The sequence below is a fragment of the Mytilus galloprovincialis genome, chromosome 3 (genome assembly GCF_965363235.1).
Source record: "Mytilus galloprovincialis chromosome 3, xbMytGall1.hap1.1, whole genome shotgun sequence".
Lineage (NCBI taxonomy): Eukaryota > Metazoa > Mollusca > Bivalvia > Mytilida > Mytilidae > Mytilus > Mytilus galloprovincialis.
In genome coordinates this window covers 9,470,156-9,495,873 of record NC_134840.1, presented here as the reverse complement: position 1 = coordinate 9,495,873, position 25,718 = coordinate 9,470,156, and the positions used below count along the sequence as shown (strand labels likewise).

General features: G+C 34.1%; 1 protein-coding gene across 2 annotated transcripts in view; it reads right to left on the bottom strand.

Moving 5' to 3' along the window:
• Nucleotides 1-7,498: 7,498 nt before the first annotated feature.
• The window catches only part of LOC143067149 (uncharacterized), a 33,329-nt gene continuing 15,109 nt past the window's right edge, over nt 7,499-25,718 (bottom strand). The window contains exons 7-24 of one of the 2 annotated variants that reach the window (XM_076240198.1): nt 24,992-25,429; nt 24,344-24,574; nt 23,670-23,888; nt 22,218-23,180; nt 21,318-21,530; nt 20,758-20,985; nt 19,672-19,893; nt 19,172-19,393; nt 18,584-18,796; nt 18,043-18,282; nt 16,411-16,623; nt 15,710-15,940; nt 15,291-15,503; nt 13,867-14,094; nt 12,946-13,152; nt 11,140-11,367; nt 9,535-9,759; nt 7,499-8,622 (exon numbers count right to left, since the gene is read on the bottom strand). In XM_076240198.1, the coding sequence (XP_076096313.1) occupies nt 8,363-8,622; nt 9,535-9,759; nt 11,140-11,367; nt 12,946-13,152; nt 13,867-14,094; nt 15,291-15,503; nt 15,710-15,940; nt 16,411-16,623; nt 18,043-18,282; nt 18,584-18,796; nt 19,172-19,393; nt 19,672-19,893; nt 20,758-20,985; nt 21,318-21,530; nt 22,218-23,180; nt 23,670-23,888; nt 24,344-24,574; nt 24,992-25,429 (4,994 nt within the window). In that variant the 3' untranslated portion in view covers nt 7,499-8,362. The remainder of the gene's footprint in view (nt 8,623-9,534; nt 9,760-11,139; nt 11,368-12,945; nt 13,153-13,866; nt 14,095-15,290; nt 15,504-15,709; nt 15,941-16,410; nt 16,624-18,042; nt 18,283-18,583; nt 18,797-19,171; nt 19,394-19,671; nt 19,894-20,757; nt 20,986-21,317; nt 21,531-22,217; nt 23,181-23,669; nt 23,889-24,343; nt 24,575-24,991; nt 25,430-25,718) is intronic. The other variant, XM_076240200.1, reaches the window with a different exon arrangement.

Below are 25,718 nucleotides of genomic sequence, written 5' to 3'. Positions count from 1 at the left end.
TTTGGTGTATAGATAATTGTAGCATTGCCTGTCATTCCACATCTGAATTTTATTTTTAAAAAATCGTGTTATTTTACGTTCGTTTATCGGTCGCTGTCTCCAATTATAATAATATTATAAAAAGTATTAACAAAACAAACACACTTCAAGATAATTCAACAGGGAAAGTACACAAAAAACTGGCAAATGAAACGTTAAACTCCATAAAAAAAACAGACGGAACCCATGAAATCAACTGTCAAATTCCTAACTTTGTATGCGCATTTCAAAAGAAAAGGTTCAACCTTGTTTTATAGCTGAAACTCTCACTTATATGATAACTCTTTATAGTTCCGTTATATGGAAAACAATAGGTGAGCAACTCAAACAGACATAAAATGTTACTCCGACATTTATAAGGATGGATCAGCCGAAACAGTTTAAACATACTTTGAAAAAAATATCAAACATAAAAACTAACCTAATAATGACGCTAACAAAACATGTTGTAGTTGATAGTAAGGTTGACAAAGATTCTATCAGAAACGGTTTCTTTTTATTGGTTTGTTGACCAAGAGGCACAACAAGAAAGGTTTTATAGTTGATAGTTCATTCAGTGTGTATAATACATTTTCATGAAAAAGCACAAATTAAGTAAAATATAAATAGAATGATAAACAAAATGATAACAACACCACAAAACAGCATCGCTCATCTTGTCCCACCCTCACCAGAAAAGCAAAAACAACCAGATAGCTGGATGCATAAATACCAAGTTACGCCAAGTGGCATACAACCAAAAGGAAAATAATAGCACAGATACAAATAAAGGTAAAACTGTAAAGTAAATAAAAAGATACACAACGTCAGTAAAAGAGATGCGACAGATACCATAGGGATATTCAAACTCATAAAAAAATGGACAACGCTCCTGTTAAAAATGAAAATGACCAACAGACAAAATTAGTAAACAAAACACAATATTGAGCAACACAAACACCACCTAAACGGGGCGACTCATGGTCCGGATGGATAACACCACCTAAACGGGATGACTCATGGTCCGGATGGATAACACCACCTAAACGGGATGACTCATGGTCCGGATGGATAACACCACCTAAACGGGATGACTCATGGTCCGGATGGATAACACCACCTAAACGGGATGACTCATGGTCCGGATGGATAACACCACCTAAACGGGGTGACTCATGGTCCGGATGGATAACACCACCTAAACGGGGTCACTCATGGTCCGGATGGATAACACCACCTAAACGGGGTCACTCATGGTCCGGATGGATAACACCACCTAAACGGGGTGACTCAGGGTCCGGATGGATAACACCACCTAAACGGGGTCACTCAGGGTCCGGATGGATAACACCACCTAAACGGGATGACTCATGGTCCGGATGGATAACACCACCTAAACGGGGTCACTCATGGTCCGGATGGATAACACCACCTAAACGGGGTGACTCAGGGTCCGGATGGATAACACCACCTAAACGGGGTCACTCATGGTCCGGATGGATAACACCACCTAAACGGGGTGACTCAGGGTCCGGATGGATAACACCACCTAAACGGGTCACTCATGGTCCGGATGGATAACACCACCTAAACGGGGTCACTCAGGGTCCGGATGGATAACACCACCTAAACGGGATGACTCATGGTCCGGATGGATAACACCACCTAAACGGGGTCACTCATGGTCCGGATGGATAACACCACCTAAACGGGGTGACTCAGGGTCCGGATGGATAACACCACCTAAACGGGATGACTCATGGTCCGGATGGATAACACCACCTAAACGGGGTTACTCAGGGTCCGGATGGATAACACCACCTAAACGGGGTGACTCAGGGTCCGGATGGATAACACCACCTAAACGGGATGACTCATGGTCCGGATGGATAACACCACCTAAACGGGGTCACTCAGGGTCCGGATGGATAACACCACCTAAACGGGATGACTCATGGTCCGGATGGATAACACCACCTAAACGGGGTGACTCATGGTCCGGATGGATAACACCACCTAAACGGGATGACTCATGGTCCGGATGGATAACACCACCTAAACGGGGTCACTCATGGTCCGGATGGATAACACCACCTAAACGGGGTCACTCAGGGTCCGGATGGATAACACCACCTAAACGGGGTGACTCATGGTCCGGATGGATAACACCACCTAAACGGGGTGACTCATGGTCCGGATGGATAACACCACCTAAACGGGGTCACTCATGGTCCGGATGGATAACACCACCTAAACGGGGTCACTCATGGTCCGGATGGATAACACCACCTAAACGGGGTCACTCAGGGTCCGGATGGATAACACCACCTAAACGGGGTGACTCATGGTCCGGATGGATAACACCACCTAAACGGGGTGACTCATGGTCCGGATGGATAACACCACCTAAACGGGGTCACTCATGGTCCGGATGGATAACACCACCTAAACGGGGTCACTCAGGGTCCGGATGGATAACACCACCTAAACGGGGTCACTCAGGGTCCGGATGGATAACACCACCTAAACGGGGTCACTCAGGGTCCGGATAGGTACGCAGATGTTGATTCAAATGCGGCACCCGTCGTGTTGCTCATGTTAGTACAAACTCAGTGATAATTCGAAATTGGTAGGACTTAGTCGAGAAAGTAGGACAGGTTTGTAATAACGAAATTTGGAACATATCCACTATCATCGGTTTAGCCGGTTATTCCATAACGATCAACTAACAAGTGATGGCGATCGTGAAACTTACGAAGGGATGATTTGGACTTATTCACTTGAGACTCCTAGTTAAATAGCTTCCTTGTGAGCAGTAATATGATATGATAGGAATGACGATTTCAACATTGTCATCAAATTTTGAATTTTTCGTGACTATTAATTAGAATTTATAACTCAAAACAACTTGGTTTTTATGTGAAGTAGTTACAAAATAGTTATCCTTTTTTCTAAATTATTTTTAAAAGACAAAACGTTCCGTTATTTTTGGCGCGGTCTACGATAACTTTTTATAAAGTTTTAGTAGCAGCTGCAAGCTCTTGATTAAAGTTTTATTTGATAGGGATGTACTCTATTATATGCGGGAGGGTTGATATATTGTTGCTAAGGTAATGCTAATTTTTATTTTCATAATTAAAATCGTATCGTTTGTCGTATGCTCTGGGACTGAGATGACCATTGTAGTCAAAGGAGTAGGGGCAATAAGGCCCTTATTTGGCCCAAAAATTACTGCAAATTTAAAAGTTATCATACATATTTTTAAATTACTGAAAAGTATCTCAGGTAGAAGGTATTCAGAAAAACAAAATAATTTTGGACATTGAACAAGTTACCATGGCAACAAATCATGCCTTAATTTGCATATTTTGTAAAATTTTGTGATTTTCCTTGTTTTTCATCAAATTTTTAAGTATATTTTCGATTGGAAAAGTATGTGCGCACCCAAGAAACAACTTTATATTTGGTGAGATTTTGTCAATAGTAATAATTAAGCTTCAGTTAAATTATTTTGTTGTTTCTTGGCTGCGCACGATGTTTCCACAACAGAAATAAAGATAGAAAACTGCATAAATTCTGAATTTTCTTCATTTTTGTGAAAACAGTACATATTATGACGTAATTGTGACGTCATCACATAAGAATCTTAATGTTTTTCATTTATATTTCTTGACCCTATGCATTTCTAAAGATTATGTGCTAATTTGAAAAAGTTATCGAACATTTTATTTTCTTGGGCTAAAACCAGGCCTTAATGCCCCTATTCCTTTTAGGTTTGGGTTTTGAAATGAGGCGGAGGAAGCAGTATCTGTACTCGCTACTGTTGATTTGGTTTTTTGGTAAGTCGAAACGTTTGCATCTTATCTTTTACTTTTCATGTTAATCCTTCGTAATGTTACAATGTTTTTAAAGGGATGTTCTAACTTATTTCTATCATAAAGACATTGATTTTAGTTTAGAAGTTCATATAACTGGATATTCCAAGCATGTTTGGGACAAAAAAAATATAAATTAAAATTTTTGTCCTATACAGGATTTTGTAAACATGCTCTGTGTTAAAATAAAATGTAAACATCAATGCCGAACTGTGTTACAATATACTAGTACAGTAATACAGTAATATATATGAAAATGAATATAAGCTTTGGATTTTACATATTTTGGCCACGAGCATCACTGAAGAGACATGTATTGTCGAAATGCGCATCTGGTGCAGAAAACTTGGTACTGTTAATGTTATTACTGCGATTGTAATGAATATAAACAAGTTGGTACACGTACGACAGAAATAAAGGCAACAGTAGTATACCGCAGTTCAAACGCCATTTATCGATTGAGAGAAAACAAATCCGGGTTACAAACTAAAACCGAGTAAAACACATCAGTATAAGAAGAAAACAGCAAAAGGACAGAACACTGAAATAATATAATAGAAAGCCATTGGTGAAGTGCAAAATTGATGACGTAATGACTACGAGGCCATCAAATTCAAATAGCATAATGCAGTATTTTGAATGATTTAGGGCCATCTTTTAAGATAAAATAAAATAATTTAGAACAATGAATTTGTCAGGAAAACTGGAAATAGTTATCCAGTTGTTAAGAATACTTAGTCAAGAAACACTGAATCATCGTCTTTCAAATGGAATAATTATATCATATTTCAAAATTACGCTCAATAAACGCTTCGACGACTACAAAATTGAATTGCTGTTTTGTTTTTTAAGTTTTTAGGCTTGTCAAGCTTAATGTGTCGAGCGTTCAGGATAACGGTTTGATCCAGACACAATGAACCGTGCATACTTATATTTTCATACATTTATTTGTTAACAACGCAGATGAAAGATTATCTTTGATTTTGTTAACTTTCAATTTTCATCTTACTTTTTCAATGTAATATCACATATCAAATAGGTGAACAATTTGAGAAATGTAATTAAGTTTCCATCTTCTATAATTGTTAGCTTTAATGACACCAAGACACTTTTACATGTTTTTCTGGTATCGTCATTTCAATTTATAATTTTATGCGTAAAATTAGCAAAAAACAAGTCCATAAAAGGAAGGAACCAAATCACTTTCTGTAATTATTTTGGATTTAATAATAAGGTACAAAAGATTAACATTGATTTTTAATCACACCACAACTTCAAATGTCATAAAAATACAATATAAACATTTTAATGTCTTTTTTTCTTCAGAAATGAAATTCAAAACCATAAAATGATACAGATAATCTTGATAACCAAATCATATTTTACTTTTTATCTATGGTTAAAAAAATGCTACCAATAAGAATTAATAAAATAGGTCAAAATGAAGTCTCCCTATTATTGAACTATCATAAAAAGTTGTAGTGGTTTTCCATAGTTGTATGAAATTAAGAATTGACTGCACAAAGGTTAAAGTCATAAGAAACCTCAAATTAAAAAAAATACGCATATGTTTTTTATAACTAAATGGATAGTTTTCATAATACAACTAATGTACATATACTTTTTTCTGAGGAAAATTCTTTAATTTATTCACATTTAGAAGAAGTTTACTTATTTTTAATTGCTTCCTTCCAGGAAGCAATTTGCCGACATATTTTCTGCATGTATAGTGACCTGAGCGTAACCCTCCTCGTATAAATCCGGTGGTCGCAATACGCATGGGTCTATCATTAAAATAAACAATTATCCGATTGTACATGTCAAACACGTGCTCAATACCCATGCTTTTTTTGTTATTTGTTTACTATAAGGTGACAATCGGTAAACTTCGGCTTCAAAATACGGCATTTAATGAGCAGCCACATTTGTTACATCATAACAGACAGAGAGACAAAAAATTGACGATTCAACGATATATTTGCGTAAAAAATGAGAAATTCGTGCACAGAGGACTAAGTTTATGATATATACATGCATTGGTTCAAGAATTGGATAAACATTATTTTTCACCACTCACTCGTTTCATATAACTTTAAGCTAACCTTGTACTCAATAGACAGTCAATTTGTTTTGAAAACGTACACGGTGCTACATAACGTTAACATTGTCTTTCTGTTCAAATATATAAATTAACAAGAAATCAAATTGTAGAGTTAAGATCAGATCACGAATAGGAATTAACAATTTGTATAAATGTACAGACCATCTGTGTTACACTCTTTTGAATGGTTGAAAAGGGATTATTTCGCAGTCTATACTTCTATGTGTTGACATGAATTATCATTGATATGGTTATAATTACAAGTTAATTGTTTACAAAACTTTTTTTATTTCTGAAATACAAAGGCTTTTCTTCCTGAGAAAAAGCTTACCTTAGCTTTATTCGGCAAACCTTTCAGGGAATTTGGTCCTCAATGCACTTCAACTTCATACTTTTTTGGGCTATTTTAACTTTTTTTATTCGAATGTCACTGATAAGTCCTTTTAGAAACGTGCATCTGGCGCAAATATAGAATTTCAATCCTGGTATCAATGATGAGTTTATTCATAACCTTTTCTTTTATCTTTAAGATTATCTAGAAAGAATTTCAATGACGCGTCATTTCTGTTGCTAGCATGTTTGAGTAATCAGTTCTTTCATGTTGAAATGAAATATTATAGATATGTTCATTTCCTGTAAATTTACTATATATGTTATGTTGCATTGTTCGAAACATTATGCCTTATGTAACCTTCAGGTATTGATTGCCTTAGCACGATTTTTGGCACAATGTTTCAACCTTTCTGGTGCAGCTTCTTATTTGATTTTCCATGCCGACTGCAGGGTCAATTGTAAGGGAAAGCGTGTCTGTCGTACGTAATTAACCAGCTGGTACCTTATTTGAGTTTCTAAATTGTTGTCTCTTTGAAATGTCTTTTCATTTTTAATTATTTTGACATTTTACCTGTTATGTCTGTTCATTTTGTTCACACATCGTTGTCAATATTTTAGTTTTATTTTACTGTATTATAAGTGAGAGTTTATTCCACAAATATACATAAGACACTGCCTGTACCAAGTCAGGAATATTACAGTTGTTATACTTGTTGATGTGTTTGAACTTTTGATTTTGCAATTTGATTAGGGACTTTGCGTTTTGAATTTCCATCGGAGTTCGTTATTTTGTGATTTTACTATTTTCTGGTGTTATTGTGTTCACGGATTGCGGTTTCATTGGCGTGTCATTTCTAGTGGGTTGTTTTTTAAATTACCATCTTATTCACATGTCATTTCTGATGTTATTGTGTTTATTGGTCACTGTCACATTTTACGTGATACCGCTTGTGTTATTGTATTAATGTATTACCATCTCATTGATGTCAATTCTAGTGTTATTGTGCTTAACGATTGCTTTGTCATTGGCGTGACATTTCTAGTGCTACTGTGCTATGGTATTACTATGCATTTATGTGCTTTTGTTTGTGTTATTGTCTTTCATGATTTCTGTTTTAATGTCGTTAAATTCATAATCTATTATACAGAAAAGTGAATTGAACAGACTTCATCTTGAACAATTTTTTTATTTGTTATAAACAGTCATACAGTTCATACAATAGTGAATGCAAAATTTTGAACATAATCCTGTTTTACCAATGGAGTGATTAAATCTACCGAAGGATTGGTAAATAATGGGTTTTTGTGAGGCAAATAAGGGGAAAGCACTATATTCCTGTTATACACTGATGCTACAAATGAAATCAAAAGAATATTTGAACGTTGGCGTAAAATACAAGAAGCATTTCTGCAAGCTTACATGTTCAAGCCATTTATTTGTCTTATAAACCATGGAGGATAAAATGTATGAAATTGCACTTTTAATTGTATTTATGTGTTTATTTGTCAAACATCTGCTAATAACCAAAATTATATTATAAACATCGTATATACAAATAAAGGTATGTCCTCTTATATTAAGCACCTTTCTTTATCTTAAATCTTATGAAACTATGAATAGCGCAATACAAAATTTAAGGAAAATCATTACATTTCTTTGAAAAGTTTAAAGATATATGTTATGATATAATATTGAGAAATATTCATCTCTCATTTGAGCATTTGTTCATAAGATGTATATAAATAAACGTTCATAAACCATTGTTATGGCGACCAATTCAAAATAGTAAATATTGTTGAATTGTCTTTCGTCTTTCAATACATCATCACAGATTAAAATGCCTTTTTAACACAATATGTAAATATGCATATAAAAACTAATATTGTAAGTTCATTCAAGGTATACTCAGTAGTGCTGGAGATATATATTTAGGTTCGTACTCATATTTTTAAAAGCCTATCCCATATTACACTACATTCATTTAATTGAATGTCAAGTTTGACACCTAGACCCATCCTAATTTGTTTTGATCTGTTATCTCCTGGCAGGTGAAGGAGCAATGATTTCCGTTGAATTTTTCACCTCTCCCACACACGCCCTATCAGCGTGACTGTAGGTACCGATGGTACAGGAAACTATAGCAACAGTTCTTTCTCTGTAACACACAATGTAAAATTCTGTGTTTTCACGTCCTGGAAATTCATTGCTGCCATCAACTTTACCAACGCAGCTAGGAAATCGTGTCTCACACGGTTCACATGTGGAATTGAAGCATTGGTTCTCAACATATTCACCTAAAAAAGATGTATTTTATGATGCACTGTATTTATTGTAACGAGGGTGTCATACTATTTGTACCATATAAAAGTTACACGTTTGTTTACACTTCATGACATAGTTTTTATTAGTTTATTGTTTTTTAAGTATGTTTATGATTTGTTTACGGGGTTTACTCTGTGTGACAAAGAAAATAGAACCAATTTAAACGCTTTCATTGCCTCTGAAAAAAGGTATTATCTGCGAGTGTGCAAAGAAAACAATATGTTTAAGGTTCGTCCTTAATAACTTGTATATACGTCTAACATATTACGTGTATCTTTAAGTCATGTAATTGACAATGTTTATAATTTTGCTAGCATGATTGACCTTTTGTCTTAATGATTGAATGTAAAACACATATATACGATCATTGATTTATTTTCATTCAAATAAGTTTGGAACACGTTCTTTCATTATAATATATACATGCATTATGTACAATTGTATGTGTTGGTATTGTTGATTTAATAAGATTTTACGTTAAGTCCGTACGTCAAATATCTGAATTCCCTTCTCGTATTTAACACATATGTTGTCTCCTGGAAACGTAATCGCCTCGAGTGCAGTTGGCGAAACTTTGATTAACGGGTTAAACCACGGAATTGGAAATACGCATCATATATTTCTCCGCTAAGGATATGCTACATATATTTATGAGTATGAGTAATGACTGGTCGACTCGGGTACAACATAATCTTGCTTAACACAACTGTAGGTATTGTTTGTTGTAAGTAGATTTTTCTTCTATGTGTTAAAACATTCCACTGTATATAATAGGAACGATTAAGTATTTATCAATTCATAGATTTGTTGAGCGGGCTTTTTTTCTGTTTCTTCGGCATATATTCTTTATAAAGTCTAAACCATGCTCAAAATAGTGAACTTACATGGTGTTTTGGGTACATATCTGTTCTTTTGACATCTGACCATGGTAAACAGCTGACATCCGACACCTGCTGATTGGAATAGCCTTGGATATTTACATTCCTGTCTGTAGGGTTCATCTAAACCTTGTGCTAAAGATGGGTCACTACAGTTATAGTATCGGGCACAGTTGGCTGGATCCGGTATAACCATCCTTGGATTGTCCTGGCAGAACTTTGTTAAAACTCCTGATATCATGTAAAAACAATTATTACGTACGTATATATTAATCAAAGATAATTGCCAATATGTTAGATAATGTCATTTGTGATAACTTTCTATGCAATGACTTTTTGAGGATTATGATTCAATATTTGTTTAACCAATATGCATGCATTACCACTAAACGTGGTCCTCTGTGTTCGTTTTGTTTTAAATTATTACGAATAAAAAAGGTATTTTTGTCAAAAAATGTTATTGCTGATCAAAAACTGTTATTTTATTTTATTAGTTCCAAAGTGTGACGATTTTCATTCTTGAAGTTTTTTTACCACTTTTTCGTCTATCATGTCCCTCCTTTTTATATTTTGTTGTCGCGATTGACGAATATCTATGGGGGGTCTGTGGTAATGGTTATTGCATGAGTTTAACATATAGGTAAATGTGACGACGGGAAGACAATAATTTAACAGCAGTGCATGTCTTCGAATACTAGAATGAAAAATTTGCTTTTCAAAAACATGTTTTACAGTGCTATAAAACATATTCACGAAACATCACATGACTGATATATAAGGTAACGTATTATATGTTTTCCATCGTATGAAAAACAAATGTATATCTTTTACTTTAAAAATAGTTTAATGAAAAACTATTGACATAAACAATCAAAAGTAGAAAAAAAAACTCATTCAAGGTTTATAATTCAATACGCAGGACACGTGTTGAGACTAAACAAGACTCCAACAGAAACCCATCTATTGATGTAAAGATGTAACTGATGTTAATACTAAATACGCTTGTTTCAGATTCATTGCGAAAAACTATGCATAATAATGATACTAATATTGGGATTTCAAATACGAATCTGGTTTCAATCTACCTTCGCTTTCAATGAAACTCTAAACAATTATCATCAAAATCATGTCGGTCACTCACCGTATATTATACGAATATCAAATATTCCTATATCTAATTTCTTTTCGACAAATATATGACGAAATAATATGATTTTCGAAGTTTAAAATGTATTGGCATTTCTCTGAAACATATGCCACGAGGATGGAGTTTATGCTCTAATAACCAGTACACAATTTCAAATTAAAAATATGTGATTAAAATATTAAGCTCGACCAAATAAGTTTGTAAAACCTTTCAAATACGCAGCTTGAAAACCGAGAAATTCAGACAGAACGTTAAAGTTAAATACGATTGCTAGTAACATATTCTTTACAAAGAAGACAAGACCAAATGCAAACACGGAATTCGTCCCTACAAAGCATAAATATTTTCCCGCAGGTTTATAACTCTTTTCCTGTCCTGATATCTGCTATTTTTTCCGCCATTTGTGCACACAGTATTGATTATATTACAATTCTACACTATACGTTAATATATTAACAACTAACCAGAATTTATTTTGGATGAACACCTTCGCCTCACTGGATCATACAGAGATACTTGACAAGCTTCAACTGACACTGTTCTGTTGCTGAAGCAATTTATGTAATACTCGGAAACAGGTCGTCCTGGGTAGGCATTGTTTCCATCATTTAGACTTTTACACGTCGGCAATCTGTCTTCACATGGAACACAGTTGGTTACATTGGGTGGACAATGGTTTTGTAGATAGTCACCTGACGTAATCAATATCATATATGGTAAAATAATATTTACTAAGTCAATCTTTCAAAGAAAAAATTCAAAATTCATCTTAACGTTAAAATAATGTATATAGAGCTTTAAAATAATTTGAAATTTAGAAATATAAAATAAAATGTCCTTACTTATAATTAATTTTCATAGTTGTAATGTTTATACATTTGTTTGTAGAACGATGCTATTTTCTATCAATTCAAACTGGTACAGAAACTTGGTTAAACAAAGTTACATAATGTTTTATACTGCAATATTTATACTACCAATTGCATTGACTGTTTAAGCTCTACCAAACTATACGAAGCCTAGCTTGTCACGTTGATAAAGATTTTAATAGAAGTTTATAGATATATGACGCTATAATAAAATTAACGGTACCAATTTTCTTGCACCAGATAAGCATTTCGACAATACATGTCTCTTCAGTGATGCTTGTGGCCAAAATATTTGAAATCCAAAGCTTATATAAAAGATTAAGAGCTATAATCCAAAAGGTACAAAAAGTATAGCAAAATCCGTGAAAGGAATCAGAGCTTTGCATGAGGGAGATACATTCCTTAATTTATAATAATTTCTATCATTTTGTAACAGCGAATTTTTATAACACAAAAAATCCGTATTTTCATGCCAGTACCGAAGTACTTGCTACTGGGCTGGTGATACCCTCGGGGACTTATAGTCCACCAGCAGAGACATCGACCCAGTGGTAGTAATAAAATTAACGGTACCAATTTTCTTGCACCAGATGCGCATTTCGACAATACATGTCTCTTCAGTGATGCTCGTGGCCAAAATATTTGAAATCCAAAGCTTTATAAAAGATGAAGAGCTATAATCCAAAAGGTCCAAAAAGTATAGCCAAATCCGTGAAAGGAATCAGAGCTTTGCATGAGGGAGATACATTCTATAAAAGACGTTATGAAGGAATGTCTTCAACTTCGTACTTTATTTAGTCTTTTTAACTTTTTTGGATTCGAGCGTCACTGATGAGTCTTTTGTAGACGAAACGCTCATCTGGCGTAAATACAAAATTTAATCGTAGTATCTATGATGAGTTTATTTGCACCTATTTTTTACGTTGGCTTCTTCAAACTCATAATGATGATTTATAGGTGCAATATTGGGAGATCAATCATACGTTGTTTCAAAACACACGGTTTATTTGTATCGGCTAGAAACAAGATAGAACAGACTATGGAAAATTAAATTTGATATTTTGACACAATGTATATAAATTCTATATTTTTAAAGCGCGGAAATAATGTCAGCGACCATCAGTGTTAGTGTCGTTATAAACAGAGGTCTTTCGTTTAAAAAAAATACTGTCGAACGGATACGTCAATCGGGTTTTTTTTTCAAACTAAGTTTAATGCATAATTTTATTTCATAATATTTCAAATATACTAGTCAAAAACAAATCGTAACTGCTTTTGATATGAATGAAATATTAACTATCATTCCTATGATTATTGTCTGTACACAATTATCAGTTTATATATGTCATATTTTCCAATACTATTATCAAAGACTCTTAAATTAACATAATGACAACTTACATGGAGCTTGAGGTTCAATCCGGGGTCCACATGTGACGTCACTAAAGTTCTGACAGGTCATCGATGTAGTGTCGAACAATTGTGGATATTTACATTCTCTCAAGTAACTTCCGCCAATGGTTGGTCCACAGTCGAAATATTGTGCGCACTGGTATAAGTGGGGTTGTATTGTACTTGGATTAATTGTACAGTGGCCCTTTATCATATCTACAAACGCAATCATTCATCATTTTATCTTTGTTTGAACCTATTATTTTGACATCCTTCATCATATTTACATTTAACCAAATTTAAAGTACGGAAAGGCTAGCAGATGATATATAAGTTGACGAATCAAAGATTAATGTATCATGAGTGGTTCATACATGTTTTAATTTTGGAAGAACAAAAACACTACATAAGAATCAGTTCATTTTATATAGTACATACATTTGTGTTCCAATAGAAAAGATGATGTAAAACCTCATGTAGAAAAAACAGGTACAAATTTTGAAGTTTATGTTTTTATAAGGTCGATTAAATATTATATCTAGAATATAACGATCTATTAGAAATTCATTGACCATTGAATACAAAGCTATTTTCAAGGCAACTCCGTTGCAGATTTCTATTTGATAAAGAAGGAAAGTAAAATGCAAAATATTCAGGCTACAATCAAACCATGTAAACTATCTGTTTAACATATAGCTGATAAAAATTAATGCTAATGCGTATTCCATATAGATCATAGCTATAACTAGAAATTCAGTTTGGTAGTTACTTTTTTCTTTAAATTTTTTTTTTTTTTCTGTTTACCTATCTAAACACTTAACTCATTTCATAGTGCTTTAAAGACATTTGTGCCAATGTAGAAGAAGAAAGCAAGTATCAAATTTAAAATTGAAATGTGTTAATTATCGGTTGTTACAAATGTTTTCAAACCTTCTGTGATGTCCCTGGTACAAATTCGTGCTCCTGGGTCAAACAGTCCAGTGAGACATTTTTCAACAGATACAGTTCTACCTCGGTTGCAGACAATAAAATCTGGGCTCATTGTTCTGTTTGGAAATGGATGTAATCCATCTGTCATTCCTATACAACTGGCGAATCGTTCTCTACATGGGCGACAGTTAGACATAGATGGGTTACATCTATTCTGTAGATAATCACCTGTATCATAAACAAAATATGTTTAATATCAACACCTTAGTATGGACATTGAAAACCAAATGTTGCTTAATCAAGTTTCAATTGATATTTTGTTATTCCAAGAATGGGTACTACTTTTTGTAATACATGCGTCTTGATTTTATTTTGTGCTGTGAAACAACTGTTCGAGGAGTGGTAAGTGCCTACAAACGTGTTAAACCTTGTCATATTCTTTGAGTGCCTGTCCGAAAGTGTTATAAGAGATGATTTCAGCTTTCCAATAGTGAACTTTCCATTTCTAAGTAGCACCTGCATACGGGGTATATATCTCACAATTGATACGATATTCCCGTGCTTGCATTTCCTATCATGATTTTCTTGATAGAGGGTTGCTGCTTACAAGGAAACTATTAAACCAAGAGTTTCAAATGGTGAAGTTGAAATCATTCCTTTGTAAATTTAACGGATGCAATCACGAGTTGGTTGACCGTTATTGAATAACCGTTTCACAAATGATATCGGACATGTTCCTTATGTCGTAACTACAATCCCCTTCCCTTTCATGAATGTGACTTACCGAATTAGACTATTTACCTGATTTGTTATCACATAAGCAACACGACGGATGCCACATGTGGAGCAGGATCTGCTTAACCTTCAGGAGCACCTGAGATCACCCCTAGATTTTGGTGGGGTTCGTGTTGCTTATTCTTTAGTTTTCTATGTTGTGTCATGTATACTATTGTTTGTCTGTTTGTCTTTTTCATTTTTAGCCATGGCGTTGTCAGTTTATTTTCGATTTATGAGTTTGACTGTCCCTCTGGTATATTTCGTCCCTCTTTTATTGTGATATGTTTAAAACTGCATAATAACATGGTGGTCAATGTTTTGTTCTAGATACACATTTGCTTACTCTTTTTGGAGAACCTGATATCATCCCAGATTTTTGGTGATGTTCGTGATGCTCAGTTTTTAATTTGTCTATGCCTTGTTTTAGATATACGTGCTGGTGTTTGTCTTTTGACGTATGCGTCATTCAGATATGTGTTACACCTTGTACTTACATTGGTGCTGTGTAATTTGTTCAAGATCCACATGTTACTGATGAGTAATTCAGACATGTGTTACAACTTGTATTTACATGGTGCTGTGTAATTTGTTCTGGATCCACATAGAACTGATGTGTGATTCAAAAATATGATACACCTTGTACTTACATGGTGCTGTGTATTCTGTTCTAGATCCACATGTTACTGATGTATAATTCTGACATGTGTTACTTTGGGTATCAAACAACATGGGATAAGGACATTCTCGGAGGAAAGTTCTAGCTCGTATGCTGGCTTCACCACAGTCGAAATATTGAGCACAATTTACAGGATTAGCTCGTATCACACCTGGATTGGCTATACAGAAAGCTCGTATCGCAGCTGAAAAGAAATAATTCAATGTGAATTTAACGACATGAAAACATTTACAAAAACAATTTTAAAATGATTGCATTCTAACAATAGACTGTTTTTTTTCAAATTGCAGCAGTAAAAGTCGAACACAGTAAGAGATAATTCTGACTTAAAAACCGTAAAAGTTCAAAATTGTTTACATAATTTCATTTCGATTAAGGTCTAATGATTACCTGCTCCAATAGAAGTTTTACATTCCCCGAGTGTTGGTTCAAAGTATCCAGCAGGGCAGGACTCCACACTGACCGTTCTGTTCATAAAGCATACTACATAATCAGCCGTCAGTTCTCTTCCAGTGATAGTGTTATTTCCATCTAGTTTGCCGATACAAGATGGCAGTCTTTGTTCACAGGGTTCGCAGCTTTGACCAGCTACAGGTGAACATTGGTTTCCTTGATATTGGCCTGAAATTACCATATGTACGTGCAACCATCATAAAAACAATACGTGTTATTTATAATTCCAGGATTATGTTACATAACTCAGCAAGTAAAATATTTGGAGTGTAGAGTCTTCATGGTGCAAGTTTATTGTTAAGATGTTTTTTTAATTACTTTTAAAACAAATATATATAAAACGTTTCCCTGAATTCATCCTGAAGACGTCCTGAATTTATGTATTCTTCATTTTTCTATTATAATCAGTCATATGACTGTTGCTCTTTTAATGAAGGAACATCATTATCCAAATCCATTCATAAATTCTAATATTAGCATAGCAAATTTAACACATTAATCTTCAACTGGAAAATTAATTGTTGAAATTTGCTAGATATCCAATTTTATTTAGGGAGTATTATTATCGTTACACTTTGAAAAGTAAATATCTCCCATGTTCATTACAGGTTTAGTAACAATTAAAACGAAAAACTTACATGGACTTTGTGGTAAGAATCTACTGCCACATTTGACATTACCAAATACAACACAACTACCAGTGACTTCGTTGAATAGTTGAGGGTATTGACATTCGTATAAATAAGCCCCAAATCTTCCAGTCGGCTTTGAACAATCATAAAACTGGGCACAATTGTTAGGATTTGCAATCTTCTGTAAGGGATTACTCCTACAGTATAATGCTGGGTTAGCTGAAATGTAACAAAATATTTATCAAATGTATAATTATGAACAAGCATAAAAGTAATACATATGTTATTTGTTTGTTTTATCCGACCTAGATGATAATGTGGTTAGTATATAATGGATTACTGTGCCGATGAAAATACACAACGGAAAATCCCGAATCATTGGCAATCCAAAAGCTCAAACACATCAAACGAATTGATAACAACTGTCATATTCCTGACTTGGTACAGGCATTTTCTTTTGAAAAGAAAATAGTGGATTAAGTGTATTATCTAATAGATAACTAAATGTATTATCTAATAGATAACTAAATGTATTATCTGATAGATAACTAAATGTATTTTCAGGTGAGTTTGAGGTGTATTTCATGTGATTTTTGTCACAATTGCCTATGGATTCAGGTCAAATTGAAAGGATTGTTCAGATATTCTAAAATGAACAACTGGGAATGTTAGGTAACACATCTTCTGCAAAATAATGATGATATGACAATAAATAAGGTATATAAACCGAGGATTATATTGTCCAATATCATTCTATTTAGGTCTTCGAGGAAAATGGCCATGAATTGCAATGTACACAATTTTTAGAGATTGTAAATAAACTCATCATAGATACCAGGACTGAATTTTGTATATACGACAGACGCGCGTTTCGTCTACAAAAGACGCTCGAATCCAAAAAAGTTAAAAAGGCCAAATAAAGTACGAAGTTGAAGAGCATTGAGGACCAAAATCCAGCTAAGGTATTCTATGCCTGAGGTAGAAAAGCCTTAGTATTTCAAAAATTCTAAATTTTGTAAACAGTTAATTTATAAATATAACCATATCAATGATAATTCATGTCAGCACAAAAAGTGCTGACTACCGGGCTGGTGATACCCTCGGGAAAATAAATCTCCACCAGCAGTGGCATACAGTCTCTAATAAGATTATCATCGTAGTGCAACAAGGAAACGGTTGGTATCAGTTCCTTAAGATTTGTATTTGTTATAGCTTTTCAAGTATAAATTGTACAATATAAAATAATTCGTAACTTGTATGATACCAAAGATTGTTTCTGAACAATGATTCGTATTTATACATCAGTTTTTGTATATTTGAATTACATTAGTTCTAGAATGTTCATAAAAGAACGCAAAGAGCAGCTGTACAAATTTAACTCGGTGGATACATTTTAATGAATATAGATTATATTAGTAAAAAAAATCGTGTACTTGTTAAAATAAAACCATTTTGGATCAATTATGGTAACGAACCTTTTATATATTAATATAGAAAATCTTACCCAGTGTACTCGTTACATATATAATACTGCCATCAGTATCCAGCAGACGATTGAGGTTATGTTTAATTTTTCTGGGAATTGGAATTTATACCAGTATCTATTGGTGATAAAACGTACTTGTTCTAAAGTCTTACCTGGATCTAGTTTAGTCATACAAGCTCTAGATGTTTGATCGTACACTCCATCCTCGCATGTACGTACTAATATTGTTCTATTTAGATAGCATGTTATATAGTAAGGTGTGTTTTGTCGTCCCGGGAAAGTATTGTTGCCATCCTGTAATCCAATACAAGAAGGCAGTCGATCTACACAAGGTTCACAATTGAGAGCTGGTTCTCCGCCTGGACCTATACACTGGTTCTGTAAATATTCACCTGACAAAACAAATGTTAATTCTTATCGCAGGTTCAGATTAATATGGTTTACAAACAGTTCACGCTGCAAATTATAGTTGCTACGTTTTATGTATCGTTTTTGTATGTCACATTTAACATGGGAAAATATTAGATGGGGAGTAGATTTATATAATTTCTGTTGATAAAAAAATAAATAAACTGATACTTTCAAATGTTGAATGATACTGTATAAATGTGTTCTACCATCTATTTTATAAATTAATATATATTCGACAAAAACAATCATATAAGATAAGTTTGAATAGAACAAAGTAATTACAGGGTTTTACTGGCATATATCTTTCTCCGCAATTGACTTTTGTGAACAGTTCACATGATTGTGAGGTTGTCGAGTAAAGCTGTGGATATGGACATTCCTGTTTATAAGGACTTGTCGAAGAACCAGAGCTAGAGCAGTCATAGTAAATAGCACAGCTTGTTGGGTCTTCTACCTTGGCTCTTGAATTTAAATTACAAAATGCTTGTGGGTTACCTGAAATAGATAAATGTATTCATACCATTTTTTTCTATACAACTCTCACTGTATTAACGTGTATGTGACAATCTAGAAATGTATGAACCACCAAAATATAATATTTCTATAGTAAACGTTCTGTGTCTTATGACGATATCACTGCATCTTTATATATATCATTCTTTTCTTTCCTTTTTCTTCGTCAATAAAATATTCTATTATCATAAAATAATATATGAAACACTCATATAGCAGACAACTTCTTGAAGGTATTTTCTGATTTGCAATTTTCACGACTGCTTGAATTGTATTTAATTTTACTAAAGCATACCAATTAACCATAAGTCCCTAGAAAAATGTATTATGAGCAACGAATGAAAAACAAAAGCTTACTTGGATCAAACTTGACAGAGCAGGATCCAGTCAGCGGATCAAACTGTCCTAGTTTACATGTTTCCGTTCTTAGGGTTCTATCAGATAAACACACAATGTACTTGTTCGGTTGGTTTGGAAACGGGTGGTTTCCATCTGGCATGCCATAACAACTGGGAAATCTTTGATCACATGGAATACAATTTGTTGGATCCCTACATATCAGATTCTGCTCGTAATCACCTACATAAACGAAAATAAATGTTACCATTTTCAGAAACTACAAGGAGTAGGAGAAAATTAAATGTGTCAGTACTCGGTTAAAATAACTGTAGAACGTAATTCTAAACGCCAGTTTATTCGAGTATGGCGTCGATATGAATCTGATTTGTATATAATTGAAGTTAATCAGTTACTTTAGAAAAGGTTTTCTTCAAATATATTACCTGCATTTGTTAGAATTCCATGCTTGTATACAGACTTATAACAATATAACATGCCTAGTAATAGTTGTAACTTACATGCATTCTTTGGTTCAGGTCTAGCTCCACATTGAACAGACTGGAATGTTTTACATGGTAAACCAGTAGCATCCGCCAGTGATACCAGCTGAGGATAAGGACATTCCTGTCTATAGTTTCCTAATGGTGTGTTCTTTTGTCTACAGTCTATATACTGAGCACAATTATCTGGATGTGGTACAACAGCTGTCGGGTTTGCTTCGCAGTAAGGACCAGGGTTTACTTGAAAATGGAAAGTAATATCTTAAGTACCAGTAAAAAAGAGTTTATAGAAATAGATGTTCAAAGCTGGTGAATTAATTACCATACGCAAACAAAGAGCCCCCAAGGATCAATTGTTTTGTACTAATAATTTCTGGAACGGCATGCTAATCGGTGAATCCAAAATATAACGATATTAGACTCAGGTGCGGATGTAGAACGTTTGGGATAAAAAGTCTAATCATTTATCAAGTATGTAGGTTCATAAGGTCCCCTCTCTTTAATCCCGTTTAAGCTGATTTGTCTGTGCAGATCGGTACGAGTGGCATAAAAGCCAGTTAAAATAATCACTATCTATAACTTATGATTTAAACAAATGATACTTGCACAAAATATTGTAATACTATCGGTATGAACTTATAAGACACGAGTAAGAAGTGTATCCCATTTGAACTGCAAAGTTGAACCTATGAACTGGTGGTATAAATTGGTCTTAAAACTTTTTACAAATAAAAAGACAACATTTGTAGAGATAGATACGGCTGGTAAAAGAAAACTGTGAGGAGAAGATTTAGATATCATCTAATGATTGACATCCCATACATAATGTCTATTACAGGCCAAGAGGAAGAATTGAACTAAATACTAGATGGATTATACTTGAATTATACATGCGTCAAAGTAAAAAAGATTATTCCTCAAATAGGTATTGTCATGGACTTAGTGTAACAGTATAAGAATACACAAGCTATAGATAGAAGGGTATTGTGCTACATTGATCAATAATACTAACAGGGGTTTAGTGTTACTGTGCATGACCCACTGGTAACATCACAGTTTCGATCAGTGGGAGGACATTGTGCTACATTGATCAATTATACTTACAGGGGTTTAGTGTGACTGTACATGACCCACTGGTAACATCAAAGTTTGGAGCAGTGGGAGGACATTGTGTTACACTGATGGTACGTTCATCTTTACATTGCATGAAATATTCTGGTTTATTTGGTACAGCTTGTGGTCCATCACGTTTACCGACACAGTTGGGGTTATCTAATTCACAGGGCCGGCAGTTTCCAACGGGAACACATATCTTCTGTTTCTGATAATCGCCTACATTAATTGAAACGAATAACATAGTTCGAACAGTGAAGTCATTTTTTATCATTTGTAACAACTTGCTAAATACAATGTATTTCAGTTAAAATGCTTGTGATCAGAAACTTGATAAAGTTTTATTTTCATTTTGGTCTAAGTATATAGTTAACCTTTATATTACGCTTATGAAATAAAGTGGAAGCTACTCCAACTTAGAATTAACTTTTTTCCATGTCTTACCTTTTTGCGAGAACTTTATAAACTGTTGGATATGTTTTATGATGACGCTGTTTTCAATCATTCTTATTTCACCTCTATAATATTTTGATAAAATGTTATATACTCACATGGGGCTTTCGGTTCTGGTCTGTTTCCACATTTGACCTCTCTATAAGGTTTACATGAGTTGTTAAAGCTATCAAATAGTTGTGGATATGCACATTCCTCCTGATAGTTGCCTATCAGTGTATTCCTATTCCTACAATCTACATATCTGGCACAACTTTCTGGATGTAGCATTATAGCGGTAGGATTATTCTCACAGAACGTTACAGGATCAGCTACAATACATTGATCAACATATTTATCCTCAAGTGCAACTCTATCCCAAATTATTCACTTTACTTAAGTTACTTGGTCAGTATTTTTTATAACCGAATAAAGATCTTTTCGTTGTTGCATTGATTTAAAGTATACACGCTAAATTTGAGACGAATTATATATAAATATATAAACATAAATTCTTTAAGAAATCAACTACAAATATTCATGAAACATCTTTTAAGATATTTACTTACTGTTTTGTTAGTAGTATCATTCTAGTTTTGGTGCATGCAAAGCGTGTTCTGAAACAGCTTACTTTAATTAGTTTTTAAGTTCTTAAGATTAAGAAGTACATTTCACATTGATAACTTTAACAATCAAATAATATTGCTTAACATTCCACCGTGTTCATTATTGTGTAGACGCATGTGCAACCATAATAAGCAAACAACACATTGCAAAGCTGTAACATTCAAATAAAAGACATATCATGCAGTATATTGGTAAAACAATTATACAACATATATGCACATGATATTGCCTACTACATTGGTTATTATATGTTGAGTATACTTTCTCAAAGCTAATGCATTGCAGTTTTGTTCATATACAGATGCAGCAGCGCTTGTGAATGTCAATACATACAAATGTGCACCACACGTAAAGCTGATATTGCGCTGCAAATACCAATACTTGTCTCTTACATGGAGTATATCCTTCTAAACAGACTCCATTTACAGTATCAAATACCTCTGCAGGACAAACTACAATTTTAGTTGGTTTTTTGTCCACACAGTACATATATATAAACATCTCTTTCATCTGGTGCCATCCGTCTTGTAAACTGGAACAAAAGCTTGGAGACTTAGTACATCTACCTAAAGACTCGTCAAATTTATACCTTTTACATCTCCTTACTTTTACTACTTCCTGATCAGTGCAAGTCATGTAGTGAATGTCACTTCCAGGTAAGGCGAATCGTCCATCTTGTTTTCCACGACATGCTGAAGGAAGACATTTTCCCTCCAAGAAATCGAATACACCTGGACTACAGGTATTCTTTCCTGCAAATGACCCCTTGACACAACCATAATATGTTGTGCCATCCTCATGTCCATAGTTTCCATCAGGCAATCTTTCGCAGGAAAATTCAGGCTTAACACAAATAGATTTTCTGGAATCAAAAACAGACGGACTACAATCCCCAATACTGGTCTGTCTGCCATTTGTACACACTATGTATTGGAATATATTTGATGTTGGGTAATTACCATCTGACAATCCACTACATTTAGACTTCTGCTGCTGTGAACATTGTTTAGAACGTGCATCAAACAGTAGAGGTTCACAACTTCCAAATTCGACAACATTTTGATTAAAACAAAGTACATAATTTGATTCTGAACCTTGCATGGACTGTTTCCCGTTAGGTAGGCCTTCACATGTATTAACAGCCGTTTCGCAACCTTTCATTGATGGATTGAAGCTATAAGGGGCGCAGCTAACAGTAGTAAAGAACCTCCCCTGCTTACAAACGGCGTACTCCATTTTATTGTCCACAATAGGAATGTTTCCCGCCATTACACCTGCGCATATGTTCAATGTGTCAACACAGGGAACGCAGTTTCTGTCATTAACATCGCATCTTTGGTTTCCTAGAAAACCGCCTGTGGATTGATATCAGGTTTATGTTAATCAAATGTCATTTTAAACAAAAGGAAATAAGAAGTTCTACATTAGTGGAGTTCATTACTCGAGGAATTAATACAACAAAACGTAATCAAGTTTCAATCTATGATTTAATAAATGATTGTTTAGTAGTAACTCTAGAAAGGTATATAAATTGATCTAGTACTAAATTAATATTAAAATGTATCAATACGTAAAGTGGATAAAAATATTCCTGCTGTAACACTAAAGGCAACAACAACACCAATAGTCTATTGTCTATTTTTGAGTATTACTTTTGTCGTTATCCTTTAAATTAAACAAAATAAAAAATATCTTTGAAAAGTTCTTATATCGTAAGAAAAAGTATATTCAAACAAATAAAAAGCAGAAATATAGATAACCAAAATGAAAAAATTGAAACATGGGATAACAGATTTGAGGTAATCTTCTACAAAAATAAATTGCCTGATATTAACATGACTTACAAGGATCTTTAGGTTCATATCGCCATTGACAGTCAGCTTCCACTGGAGGAACACACCTAAGGAGGTCAATGTTAAACAGCGTAGGGTAAGTACACTCCCTCTGGTATTTACCAAATACTGGGTCTGATTCGATAGCACTGCAATCATAGTATCGAGCACAATTGGCAATGTGTGGAAATTTGATGTTTGGTTTGTCTTGGCAAAATACCTGAACAGAATCTGGAACAACAAAAACAATATTATAACAAATGATGGCATTTTAATGCAAATGCTTGATACATGCATGTAGGTACATCAGCTTAGGAATAACAGACAACCCCAAAAATACAAAATGTTAGGATTAATTTTTGACAACGCATGGATCATTTTGGAAACGCAAGAACAAATAGACATTCATAAAAAAAATGGATTATTTTAATTTTGGGGCCCTTTATAGCTTGTTGTTCGGTGTGAGCAAAGGCTCCGTGTTGAAGGCCGTACATTGACCTATAATGGTTTACTTTTATAACTTGTTATTTGGATGGAGAGTTGTACAATTGGCACTCACACAACATCTTCCTATATCTATATACTTTAATCTTTTCCAGTAGAAATTTAAATGCATACATGTACCACATAATCAGCATTCAAACTTTCCCCAGTAAAACTCATTTTCAGACTAATAGTTTACTCACATGGATCTAGATCTGTTGTACAATACTTCTTCGTAGGGTCATAGACACCATATTTACATATACCGACAGAGAGTGTCCTGTTACGAAGGCAGGTCATATAGAATGGAGTAAGTTCTCTTCCGGGAAAAGTATTGTTTCCATCTGCCATCCCAACACAAGATGGCGATCGTTCTTCGCATGGTATTGCACACGATTCTCCTTGGCAAGAATTACGTGTGGTAACATAATCACCTAAAACATAATGGAGCATAAAAAGAACAACTGTTTAAGAAATAGTTATTTTTATTAAAATCATATATAAACATTTTTTTAACGTGTATGTAAAAAGTAAAAACACAAAAATACTGAACTCTGATCTATGATTGGATACTATCTTCAAAATTATTAATTTCCCATATCGCATTAAGTTTACAACCAAGAATATAACAGCAACACTTATATGAATTGAGCATACAGTAAAGCAAATAACGTCTTGACGTTAAAGATCTTTCGCAAAACGTTTGCTGTGTAACGCACAGCTAAATGAAAATTATATATCCACTCCAAGTGTAAAAAAGTTCTTTTTGTGTGTTAAAAAACTTCTTATAACATTTTTTTCTGAATGAATCGTTAGTTCAGACTAAAATTGTAGAAATGTATTATACTCACATGGAGACATTGCTTCAAACCTCCTGCCACATGTTACCGCAGGGAAATCATTACAGTATCCTAGAGTTGTGTCAAACAGTTGTGGGTACGGACATTCGGCTTGGAACGAATTAAGTCCTTGAAATGTGATTCTCTGACTACAGTTGTAATACCGTGCACAGTTGTCTGGGTCTTGTTGTATGGCCAATGGATTTCCCGCACAAGGCCCAGATCCTATTGGAGGAATGATTGGACCAGTTGGACCAGTTGGAGGTCTGGTAGGAAGAAAAGGAGGTGTGACAGGTGGTTGAGTAGGCGGTTGTACAGGAGGTCTTACTGGAGGTCGTACTGGTGGTTGAACTGGAGGTTGAAAGGGTGGCTGCACTGGAGGTCTTACAGGTCGAAAAGGTAGAACTGGTTCGAGTGGACTTGTTCCACTACCTTGATCAGGTGTTCCAGCTTTTAATTTGTAAAATGAAATTGTAAATGTTAAGTATTTCCATACAATTATTTCTCACTGTTATACTTAACGTTTATTTATGTATCATTTATCTTTTAAATTTTTCAAAAGCTGCAAATCAAAGTGTTTAATGTTTAAGTCAATTTGAGATGATCTATATATGAACAATATATATGCTTTGTAAGGTAAATTAAAAAATCGCTTCGGAACAATAAAAATGAAGAATTAATTTTCTTAATGTATATACATATTTACACGTGTAAAATTTCACTTTGAAATGTAACTTAC